Source organism: Lagopus muta, chromosome 9 (genome assembly GCF_023343835.1).
Source record: "Lagopus muta isolate bLagMut1 chromosome 9, bLagMut1 primary, whole genome shotgun sequence".
NCBI classification, from domain to species: Eukaryota; Metazoa; Chordata; class Aves; order Galliformes; family Phasianidae; genus Lagopus; species Lagopus muta.
In genome coordinates this window covers 6,567,702-6,579,962 of record NC_064441.1, presented here as the reverse complement: position 1 = coordinate 6,579,962, position 12,261 = coordinate 6,567,702, and the positions used below count along the sequence as shown (strand labels likewise).

At 40.2% G+C, this 12,261-nt stretch overlaps 1 protein-coding gene across 5 annotated transcripts in view; it reads right to left on the bottom strand.

Moving 5' to 3' along the window:
- The window catches only part of USP13 (ubiquitin specific peptidase 13), a 54,872-nt gene that overhangs the window by 35,967 nt on the left and 6,644 nt on the right, over positions 1–12,261 (bottom strand). For all 5 annotated transcript variants that reach the window (XR_007378873.1, XM_048955008.1, XM_048955006.1 and 2 more), the window contains exons 2-3: positions 9,651–9,776; positions 4,864–4,924 (exon numbers count right to left, since the gene is read on the bottom strand). Coding sequence is in view for 4 of the 5 variants with exons in the window: in XM_048955006.1 (XP_048810963.1) it covers positions 4,864–4,924; positions 9,651–9,776 (187 nt within the window). In the remaining variant the exon portion in view is untranslated. The remainder of the gene's footprint in view (positions 1–4,863; positions 4,925–9,650; positions 9,777–12,261) is intronic.

The following is a 12,261-nucleotide window of genomic DNA, read 5'->3' as shown; positions in this document are numbered from 1 at the left end:
ATTATCAGGACACACTGAAATCCTCTTAAGCCACACTTTTTCTTCCATTTCATAGATCTGTATATAGTCTATACATATTTACTTACACAAACCTACACCACTAGTGGTTCAAGTCCTCTTCAGAAGCTTTCTAAAATAAAAACATCCAGGGCAGCCACTATGAGAATAGGGAGAGCTAAGTGGATCTGTGGTTAAACCTAACATAGCCACTCTTGTGAACAGCCCTTATACTTGGAAATCCTACCTGTAAGTATTACCATTGCATTTGCAGGTGGGTGCCAGGCAGGAGAAGGTCAGCAAGTTTGTGAATTCTCCCCAGACTTCTTAAGTGAAAGCTTTCCTTTCTGATGACTTCTCTGAGACCAGCTGTATGTCATGGATACTCCTCCCCAGTGAGGCTCCTCTCATCTGCAATTACCATCCTCACAGATCTGCTGACAGAGCCGTTCATCTGAGTACTTCAAAATGGTTTTAATTGATGGTCTAAGTTATCCCTGACTTTGCTCAAACCAGAGCTCTTGCAAATTGCTGCACTGGCAGATACTGTTATGTTAACTAATCTAGAGGAGGACATCTGTCTATAGACAAATTTTATGACAGCCACTCTGCCAGCTCTGTTTAGAATACAGTCCAGTGTCTGACACGGGCCCACAGGCGCCCAGGAAGAAGGCAGAACAAGGCAGAAATGCAGCGATTCCTTCCTCAGAATATGCCTCTCATCTTCTAGATATCTACTTGGTTTCTCTGTTCAGAGCAGAGGCTCACTTCTGATTTACAATCCAAAATATAACGGAAAATCAAATATCAACTGTCACTCTTTGCATTTGCCACTTGCTAAGTGGGCTAATATTTGCAGTGAACCATTGTAATGCTATAATGTGTACAGCAATAATAGCACAGCAGCAAAGTCTTTGGCAGCAGCAAGTGAGGACAAGCCCAAATGCAGCAGCCATGGATTAATAAATGAAAGAAAAGAGCTGCTTACCCTTGGAAGGTCTCAAATATGCAGGGATCTCCAGTGAGATACCCTCACCTCCACTGCCAACCCTTAAATGAGGTATGGAAAGAGGTGCGTCCTGGTTCCACCCTTTCCAGTCATGCAGCTGCACTGCATCCACCCAAGCTCCCCTGGGTTGGCCCTGCCTTGCCACCAGGTGCTCAATCGCTGCTTCAGGCTGTGACTTAGTATTTCCACTGCACAGTCAAACTACTTCTCCTTTTCATAGTTTTCAACATTTCCTTCTTCTGTTGTTTAGTGCCTGAGTAACAAACCTAAAAATTATCTGCAATGTGATCTAATGCACAATTTAAAATCAATTACAACATCATTTCCTCATTTTTCAGTCCCTTTCCAGATCACTTATGATTATATTAATTCTTCATAATTAAAACATTACTAAGGATTCTGCTGGTTATTTTCTGCTGTGAGAATTGGCCCTCCAATACAAGGATCTTCTCTCTTATTCCATTCATCCTTCTGATGAAGATCTTCTGTAGAAGATCACAGCACATTTTATTAATCAAATTACTCTTATTAATGTGAGGACTGACTCTCCCCAACTATTCTGGCAGGCCCATAAGCATTACTTCACTTCACAAAACCAGTGTCTGCTGGTGGATTTTTTTGTTTGTTTTGGTCACTTCCTATTAATTTTGATACTTTCTTCTTCTAGATGCACTACAATGAAAATGAAACCTAGCAATGATACTTTTTCTAGTCCCATCCCCCCATCTTAAAAACCGGTGTCACACTGACCACAGTGTGGCCAAATTCCAAATATAATGAGGAGGTTATATGCCAGAGACAACAGTCCAGCAGTTCCTTATCTGAAAGCCTTCTGAAGTAATGGAGAACAACCATCTCATCCCATCAATTAACTTCTTTCCATTTTACAGACTGGATCTAAAACGTAATAGCCACGCACCCTGACAGACAGAAAATCCTCAATCTAGCTCCCATAGATACCAATGGAGTGAGGACACTAGTCTATGTTCCATGATGTAGATGGTCTGCTTTAAAAATCACCCCAAATCCCCAGACAGCTTGCACCATCTGAGCAAAGTTATCCATGGTACCTAGCAATATTTAAACACACTAGATTCAAGGCAGCTCACATCTTTATGCACAACATTATGCCTCCTGAATAAAACAGAGCTCTCACTACCAACACCCTTCATCCTTCTTGGAAAGGAGAAAAAAAAAAAAAGCCAACAAAAATCCCAGAGCATGGGTACACACACTTTGCTATGTATCTTTCCATGCTCAAGGGAAGATAAAGCCTTCAGTGGACTAACCCAGCCTGTCTGTGTTTCTGTGGTGTTTGCTGGATAGCAGCAGCGAAAACAGAAAGTAATCAATGAGCAACCAAAACATGTTTTCCAAATACTAAGGAGATTGAAAAGGGTTTAATATCTGTAATAGCATTTGTATAATCAATGAATATTAAGATGTTATAATTATGAAATAAACAAGAGAGTTTGGCAAAGCAGACTATGATAACAAAAAAAGAATAAATAGAAGGCTTACCCCTATCCTGGGCTCACTCACAAAACACCAGCAGAGACGATCTCCAGAAGAGATCCTTCCCCACTAGTAGTCAGCTCTTAAATAGGAATTGCCTTCACCTGTGCTCCTCTGGCTGACTCACTGCTCAGCTCAGGTGGTCAATCAGAGGTTCAGGCCGTGACTCAGCACTTCCCATACAGCCTCACATCAAAGAGGCTTTTTAGAAGCAACACAATAAATGCCAAAACTGGATTGACTTTATCCAGACAGCTTAATTCTTTTTGCTTTCAGGAAATTATTCAGATAGTTACACCTAGAAACACAGTGATGTTAGAGTACCATTGAGCACTACCACTGTCTCACAGCTTAAGCCCTAAATGGCAGGCTATATGTACAGGCTGATAATCACTTCTTTGGTGCCAACTTCTGTCAGAGTTGTCCAAGTTTACAATAAGGAAAACAAAACATGCTTTTAAGATGAGAAGACTGACAGCTCCAAACCGGTGAGGAAGATGATGAGTTCAGAGAAAAGATGTCAAATTTTGCTAACCATCTCTATTGCTGTCACATGCAAAAAGATCAAACTTGCTGACCTCTCCATGCTTTTTCTCAGAAATAAGATGTCCTATGAACAAGCACAGGGATAATTCTTTGCTTTCGTAAGTATGGCAATATATAACTAAGATCACCTAATCCGAACAAGCGGATACAAAGAATCTGGCTGCACAGAAATACTATCTCAAGGACGACAGCACAGAGTTGGTAACGCTTGAAAACCAAGAAACAGGGCCTGCCACAAAGACTGTAGAAAAATAGACAATACCAGATACATTTTCACAACTACATTAGTTCCAGAAGCACTGGAAAAAAAAAAAAAAAGTGACATTTCACTGGCTAAATTCACCTCCAGTCACAGTGCATTGCCTCCTGAAGTTCACTGGGATTGAGACAGCTGCTGTGCCAGATCTATGCACTGGGAACAAAAAGCTTATGCTCAAGGATGGAATTTAAGGACTCCTCCAACTCCTCCTGGTGGCTGTCAGAGATGTGATGCCACGAACACTGTGCCAGCATACCCCAGTGTCAGGACCTCACAGAGTTATGCAGTGTATGAGTAAGAATAAAGTTTGGCTGTGGTTTTACACCTCTTGTTTATGCTTACATTTCTAACACTGCACAACCATTATGCAACACAGCTCTGCTTTGGTGCTAATAATTTTATAACCATCCAGTAATAAACATTATTTGCAAGGTAAAATATCTGTAAGTGGCAACTGAACTACCATCTACAAGTTAAGAGTCCCATTCTACAAAAGAAACTTCATTTGTTTATGAGTAATATTAAAGCTTTTTTGTTCTCTAAGACCTCCTTTCAAAACCTATTCCAGACATTAACAACAGCAATTTAATCAATCACAATTTGAAAAGGCCTCTTAGGGACACATTCCACAGATCAAAGCAATTCTACTGGGAGGCCATGCTATTGTTTCCACTTGGCTATAAGAGCTGGAAACAGTACAGAAAATGTTTAATCTCTACATTATCTGAAGGGAAGAGAAAAAAAAAAAAAAACCACCACTATTTCCTACCAGTACAAAGAGAACAAATAGAAAAAACTAAATAGTATCACAAGTAGTGGGATAAAGAAGAAAATAGGCATTGAATCAAATTCCCCTCATCCGTATTTAAGGAGCCCCCAGGTTTTCTGGGTAATACGTATCAATATCAAAGATGACACGTTTTTGATGGAAGGGACACAGTAAGAAAATTGTTTTTTGTGAAGAAATGGGATATGATAGTGGACATAATGGAATAAGAATTGGTAAAATATTCTCACAATGTATGTACTGCTGCATTTATTACAGGAGACACCACAACAGTCACTTAAGAGTATTTACCTGTGCAACAAGCCCCTAAAAATGTAAATAACCCTTCCCATGAAGTTACAGAGCAGTTACAGCCACACTTGGTTGCATCTAAAAGTTAAGGGTAAATATTTTAATTGAAGGGTGTTTTTTGGATATCAAAAAGAGAGAGAAGGGCAGAACAGGTCCAAATAAATACATAGATAAATGCCTTTCAAACCCTAGGCTGTTTACCAACAGTCAAGAAACAACTTTAGATTACAATATTAAATTCATGTTCGTGTACACCTATAATCAAATAGGTGCCAAAACTGCTAAGAATTACTTGTCCAGATCACCTTTAAAAATTAGAGCCAAAAGAGAGAAAAGAAAATGAAAGAAAAAACAAAACAACAGCAAGAACTCCTCTCAAGGAGCCCCAAAGCCAAACACAATGGCACACATGCAGATAGGGTCAGGAAAGGACTGTGTGAAAGCAGCTGTTCACAATACCTAAAAATAGCTTAGCATTCCTCCTTTTTGGTAAAGCTCCACCAGATGCCCCTGGTACCTTCTGGAAAAAGAAAGAGACAATTAAAAATCCATCCAGTGAAATTACAGTATATCAGCAACAACTGCATACAACTATCATTTCTGACACGTACATATTTGTACCATATTTATATATGGTCCTTCTATTAAGCCATGGCCTTATTCAGCAAGAACGCAAGTCTTCTTCACTCACCTCCGACAACAGGATAACCCAGCATTGCTTACCACCCTTGAGAAAATTGCCATCTAAATCCTTTCTACTTTGCTTTGACAGGAACTAAGCACGCATGTCTCACAGTCATCACAGGTGACTGCTGTTCTGTCAACAAGACAGGGCCTTCCAGCACCACCCAGCTCTCTTAACACTAGATCCCCTCCAGAATTTCTTAAGGAGTAAAGCTGAGTAAGAGAGGGAAAGAAAAATATATTATCTGCATTAAAGATTTAGCCTTTCATAACAAACTCCACTGTGACTGCTCAACCTCCATAGTAGGGAACAGTAATTTTCTAATGACAACCAGTTTTAAGCACTACTTTCTCAGTTGAAAAAAAAAAAAAAAAATCCTTAGACTTCTGGAGACAAAGCTAGTGGCTAAGCATGTAAGTTAATGCTTTTGCATCTTAAGCTGTTTACTAACAGGCACCAGTAAATCAAATCAAATCAAATCAGCCTCTGCGGCAATAATGCGAACATGCTGTGTTACCCGGTGCATAATGTTAGTGTAACCAGTGAGGTTGTTAAGTTACTTTTTTTTCCATCATTTACTTTATAAATAATATTGGGGATACAACAGGTGGAAAGAAACCAGCCAAGAACCTGTCAGCCTAGGGAAAACTTGTGTTTGCCTTCTGCGCCTTGGAAGGTGAAAGGGTCGCATATTTTGGGTGGTTCCCTTCTCCATGTAAATAAAAGCTTTGACCAAAGCAAAAGCTTGAGTCATCAACTAGGTCTTACATGTAAGAAATTTTCCCATTCTTCAAAAGAGCAAGTCCTTGAGTATGCTTCAGAACAAAACTGACTGTCTATATATGAGCACTAGGGAAAGGGAATTTGAAATGCAACTCCAGTATTTAAAAAAAAAAAAAAATAAGTAAAAAGAAAAATGAAATTGCTTAATGAAGTTAAAATAAAAGCAGAGCATTTCTTTCTTCAAACTACTAGCATTTAACAAGCGGAAATAGTCACGAATCTAAATCTACTTAATAAAAGCAAGATACAGTATAACCTGGTTGCAACAATGTAATGAATATATTACACACACTGCCAAGATCACAGCTTCAGAACTAAGAAGAGTTGTTTCCAATACTGAACAGCTCAGTTTGAATTCTAATGTCTCCAAGTGGGATGTTGTGATAATCACTAAGAATAGGGATTTCAAAGAGGAAGAATTATGTGGAGTTTCAATCACTGCCAGTCTAACATGTAATATAGCTTCATTTTTCCAAACAGAAAACTCTGATTACATCTCAAGTAGAATTGCACATGTTCAATAATCCTGAAAACCTCAAAACCTGACAGTATTTGAATTTGCTTCTCTACTTATCAGAAATTATTGAGAACGCTCCCCACTCACAAAGCAATTTGTCTTCTAACAGATGTGATCCCAGCAAATAAGAGTAGTGGCACTAAATTCTATTTGCAGTTTCTCACACCAAATGTCTTTCAGCCGACCCCACATTTCCTTTAACTGCAACACTGCTATGTTTTTCCATAACACTGATGTCACTGATACCATCCAGGAACCAACCACTGTAAGAAATTACATGTTTCTCTGTCCTGTGTTTTCAGTAGGTCCATAGCACCAAGCTAAAGCTTTGCCCTGTGCTGACAAGGCACTCATATGCAACAGTCAAACACAGCATAAGGGTTACTAGCTTCAAAACCCTGAAAAATGAAATTATAAAGGGAAAAGAAAAAAAATAAAAAAGCAAAATCAATTTTGTTGTTTTAATTAATTTTTTCTGATGATTCATCAGATGTCTCAGATGATGATGTGCAACTGACAGATATTCTACCACTATTTAAGCTGAAAAGTTATAGATCTGATCTTTGTTTTCCAATTGAGTTTTGACAAAACTGGAATAATTGATAATTATTCCAAACATCTTTGGAAGAAAATGAGGATTTCCACAGCAATGCAGTACATTCTGTGAGGATGATGCCAAGGGAATCACAGGCAAGAATAGCTGCCTCTCTAAAAGAATCTTAAGGCAGCATAACCAATGCCTTGGGCTTTACTGTACCACACACCATCAAAACCTTGGATTAAAAACCAAAACCACAATGCAGTACATGCCAGACACTTCAGGCCTTCACTGGAACAGTTTTATGATGTTTTACGTTGCTCAAAGGAAAACACACATAGCATGTAAGAATTAAACTGTCATGGTAAACAAAATCCATAGTTACCTTAAGAGGAATTTTATTTAAGAGCCAAGTTAGATTACAGTCTTCACCAGTACAACGTAGCCAAATGTTGTTTCCTACCACATGATCCAGTGTGGCACCACCTTCAAACATAGATGCCAGGCTTCTCCGCTACATCGTGATTCACAAGGAAAAAAAAAAACTAGGAACCTCTGAACTAGTTCAACTCAAGGTGTACTTCATACCAGAAGGCTGAGCTGTCATTCAGCAAGACCTGGACAGGCTGGAGAGTTGAATAGAGAGAAACTTTATGAGGTTCAACCAGGTTAAGTGTAGAGTCCTACACCTGGGGAGGAACAACGGCATGCATCAGTACAGATTAGGGGCTGAACTGATGGAACTTCACTGTGGAGAAGAGTAGGGCATCTTGGCAGAGAACAGGTTAATCATGAGCCAGCAGCATGCCCTTGTGGCCAAGAAGTCCAACGGTATCCCGGGGTGCGTTAAAAAGAGCATGGCCAGTAGATCAAGGGAGGTGACTTTCCCCTCCGGAGTACCAGGTCCAGTTTTGGGCTCCCCAGTTCATGAAACACAAGGAACTTCAAGAAAGAGTCCAGCACAGGGCCACAAAGATTATGAGGAGCCTTGGGCATCTTTCATATGAGGAAAAACTGAGAGACGTGGAACTGCTCAGCCTGGAGAAGATTGAGGGGGGGAAAACTTATTGACACTTACAAATACCTGAAGTGTGGGAGTCAAACGGATGGAGCCAGGCTCTTTTCAATAGTGCCCAGAGACAGAACACGGGGCAACAGGTACAAACTGGAACATAAGAAGTTCTACCTGAACGTGAGGAAGAGCTACTTTACTGTTAGGGTTAGAGAGCGCTGGAGCAGGATATGCATAGAGGTTGTTTGTCCTATACAAATTGTGGAGTCTCCTTCTCCTGAGATATTCAAAACCCACCTGGACGCTCTCCTGTGCAACCTATTCTGGAGAACCTGCTTTAGCAGCAGTGTAAAACTCAATGACCTCCAGAGGTCCCTTCCAAGCCCTATGATTCTGTGAATCTGTATGCAATAATGAACAACAATCAGTTATTTATCTCTCCCTTTTGAAGTTCTTCAGCCAAATCTTCATCCAGGAAAGGAGTTTTTGAGCCCTTATTTTAATTCCAGTTTACCTTAACATAGAAAATTCACAGGTCACATACTAGAAGAAAGTTAAATTCAAAAAATGCTGACAGAGCACCTGCCTACTGGTTTCTAGTCACAGATATTTTCAGAGTGAAAACTTCACTCAGAAGAACTGTTAGTCTAACTAGAACTAGACCAGGTTTTCCAAAAATCCAGTTAACACTGCAAAAGAAAACGCAGCTTTCAGCCTTACAAAGTAGGACAGTTCTAAAATATAACAATCATTAACAGTCTCCACACGAGAGACATACAATCCACCTCATTATAGTTCTGACAGAATATGAACAGTTATCTATGGAAAATAAAATTAGTGATCATTTTACATAACTCAGGCCTTCACCATTCAGGGAAACTTTGCTTTAGAATGAGAAAAGTGAAATATTCTATCCCACTCCAAGTAGCTGTTCTAAGGCCTCTAAGTGTCCAAGAGAGACAGAGTTCACAGGAGAACAAGCTATAAACAAACCCAGTGCCTTCCATAAAGTTCAGGTCAGAAAGCATAAGCAGCTCTTTAAAGACAAAGCACACAAGAACAGATGTCATGAAGCACTGGTTATAAATTATTATTGATATGTAATGATATGATGGAAGAACAGCAAACAGGAAATTTGTGTGCATACATCTATATGTGTGCAGGGATAGGACTGAACAAAGGCAGTGTGTAAGCTCTAGGAACTAGCGTTAATTTAAGATTTAGATCACAGGTCAAATCACAATTAAGGCTCGTGATTTAATGGCATAGGAATCTTAAAAGAACTCATGTCATCCTAAGCCAAAATCTCATTAAAAAAATCTCAGAAACTTCCAGCCAAATCTGAGCCACACCAGTAATTCTACACTTCAAAGGCAGATCTCTAAAAAGCACTCAGTAACACACAACATATATGTAACATGTGGAAGCATATAGTGAAAGAGTTCAGTAGAAGTCAGGCAACTACATGCATCTTTGGGCAAAATCTGCCTTTACGGGGAGCTTAAACCCCCTTTGGGGCTTGTGACTCATCTCAGAGCTGGAACTGTATGTTAGTTTGTGATCCAAGCACCTGAATTTAATATCCAGCTCCGCATCTGAACATGTCCATTTCTGTCGTTCAAGATTTGGTCTATGCCAAAAATATGTTATTGAAACAAGCAAGAGACAGAAGATCTGCCAGGCTAGTTAGTTGGGAAGCCACAAGTCTCACCTCTATCACATGTCGTTTCAGATGCAAATATACACACTGTCCTGTTTTCCGGTAATGCCTTTCAATGTGTTCCCTTCCAAATCCCAGAAACGTGTTCATGCACACATAGAGACCTCCTTCTGAATCCTAGAAGGAACGACACAAACAGTTACAGCATAGAAGGAACTGAAAGGACAAAAAGGACTCAGCAAGCAGAAAAAGCAAAGAAATGCAAATCCTTCTTGCAAGCACTTAAATTGTGGTTTTCGTATCACATCACAACTGACTTACATTCTTCTGAGGCCCCCTTCTGAGCCATATCACAGTCTATAGAAACCCAATGAAACTGGTTATGTTTCAACTACAGATTAGCGAGTGCCCAAGTTGGAGGTTTAGAAGACTGTTAAAAAACCCAATTTGAGTGTTCAATCCATGAGGATTTCTAGGCATAGGAATGTGTAAGGCGTAGAAATAACATAACACAGACATTTGGTCAAATTCTTGACGGGGGGAGGGAGAGCATTAGATCGCAAGAACGATGCTCCTGAACAGAAGTGTGGCAGGTCTAAATCCTTGGATTCAGAAACAACTGTTAATCACAACCTTGTCTAAAAAAAAAGTAGATCTCAGGTGATCTTCTAATTCTTAAAAGTGGTTAACAAAAGTCAGCAAATGTTTCATGAACACTGTTTATTATCTGAAAGAGATTCTCTCCTTCCACAAATAGAGTTCTTGGAGATGAAGGCACCACAAAGGGACAGCAGAGATGTACTCCCGGCACTGAGTACAAACACTGACATTTCAGTAGCACAGCCTGGCAGGAGTCCCACTACCTTTTACCCTCCCAAAAGCTGGGTATTGATGTTGGCTGGTGTCCGGAACTCGTTCCATTGTAACACTGCTGCCAGATCTGTCCCTACATCACTCCCACTGCCAGGAGGACTTTCAGTCATCCAGCTCATTGGTTTGGGGTCAGTTTTTCAAGCTCTCTCTAGCACATATTGTTTTGAATAGGTGGTGCATAACAAAGATTGAGCCTTTCCCAAGCACTGTGACCTTCCCTCTATTGTGATCTCATCTGTGCTACTGGATGGTACAGAACATCCCCTGTTAAATACCTCAGGAATAGCATGAACTAAATTAACCCGCAGACATCGTAGAGGGGAAAAAAAATATATAAAATAAAAATCAGTATCTCTGGAAGAAAGTCACTGATCACTCCTAAACATGACAGTAGGCTCACACATACAATTCTGTATTGATGAAAACTGTCATAGCAACACCTGTTTTGACAGGATACTACCTGAGAGCACCTGAAACACATTCAGTGCAACAAACCAAGATGTTCTCTCCTGCCAGCTGCACTTCTCCTCAGCATTCCAGCAGGCAGAACCACCACGGGGGAGCACAAAGCTGCCTGTCCTGCCACACCAGCTGAGGCACGAGTTGCACAGCTCCAGTCCTGTCCAGTGGAACAAGCAGAGGAGAGCAAGTCTGGCAGATCACAGCTGATCCCCAGTACTTTCCTAAGCAGCAGCAGGTAAGTACACCTTGTTCTCTCCCAGAAAAGGAAGCTGAAGGGCTAATAGTGTAGAACAGTTCTTGCTAATTTAATGCCTGGCACAGAGCCGCTGGGCCCTCACAAGTCTCTCCCCTCCTACCACTGCCACAAAATTCAGTTTGAATGCATCACTAAACTCTGTTAGTTTTCCACAACCCATTTCAAAGTCCAGTACCTACCGCTTCCATAAAACTTAGAGGATTCTGAACTGCCAGCTGATCCAAAGCCCTCAGCCACACGCTATTCATTACAACAAACCCATTTATATCAAGGCTATTAAAGCCTGAAGAACTGCCACCAATAAATCCCAGTACTTCCACAGCAGTGTGCAGAATCCACAGAGCTAAGGAACAGAACATGAACCAGCAGAGCTAGGACCATGCACGATGGGAGGAAAGACCAAAGAAAGATGCTTTATACCAAGACTTTAGAAAATATGTCTTCTCTTAATGTGAAGCACTGCATACAAGCTTTGGCTTTTCAGATTTAGCTGAAGGATGAACATGCAATGAACGCTATTGCTTTGGCTTTACCCACATCAGCAGCACAGAAAGTTGAACTGAGCATTGCAGGATTCTGATCTGGGAGGTGAAGCAAGCATTTAGACTCTGCTGCTCATACCTAACATGTGGCATAAAGTCATGCATTTAGCAACTTAGATATCCCAATGATGGTCTCTCTGCACAGCACTGGGTTACCTCTTTAGCCATCTCAGATCTGATCTGCAAAACGCTACCTGAGATTTTATTTTACAGGAAAAACCACCATGAAATTTGGAAACCTTGACAGCCAAGACCAATGTCTATGTTGTCTGAGTAAAGGAGGTTGGTGAAAAAGGAAATCCCACATCTAGTTTTCAAAATAGTCATAAATATAATTATATTTAAAATGCAATATATTGATTTTAAATTCCATGCACTCAATTCTCAGGTTTATCTACTTTAAGGCTGTTATAGCTTGGCTGTCTGGTTTTACAGCCTGTATTCCAAGTCCTTTTGAATTATCACCTTCTGTGAAAAAATCAAATATGTGTTCTCTGGAAGAAAATCCCATATGTAAGCCAGCCTAAAT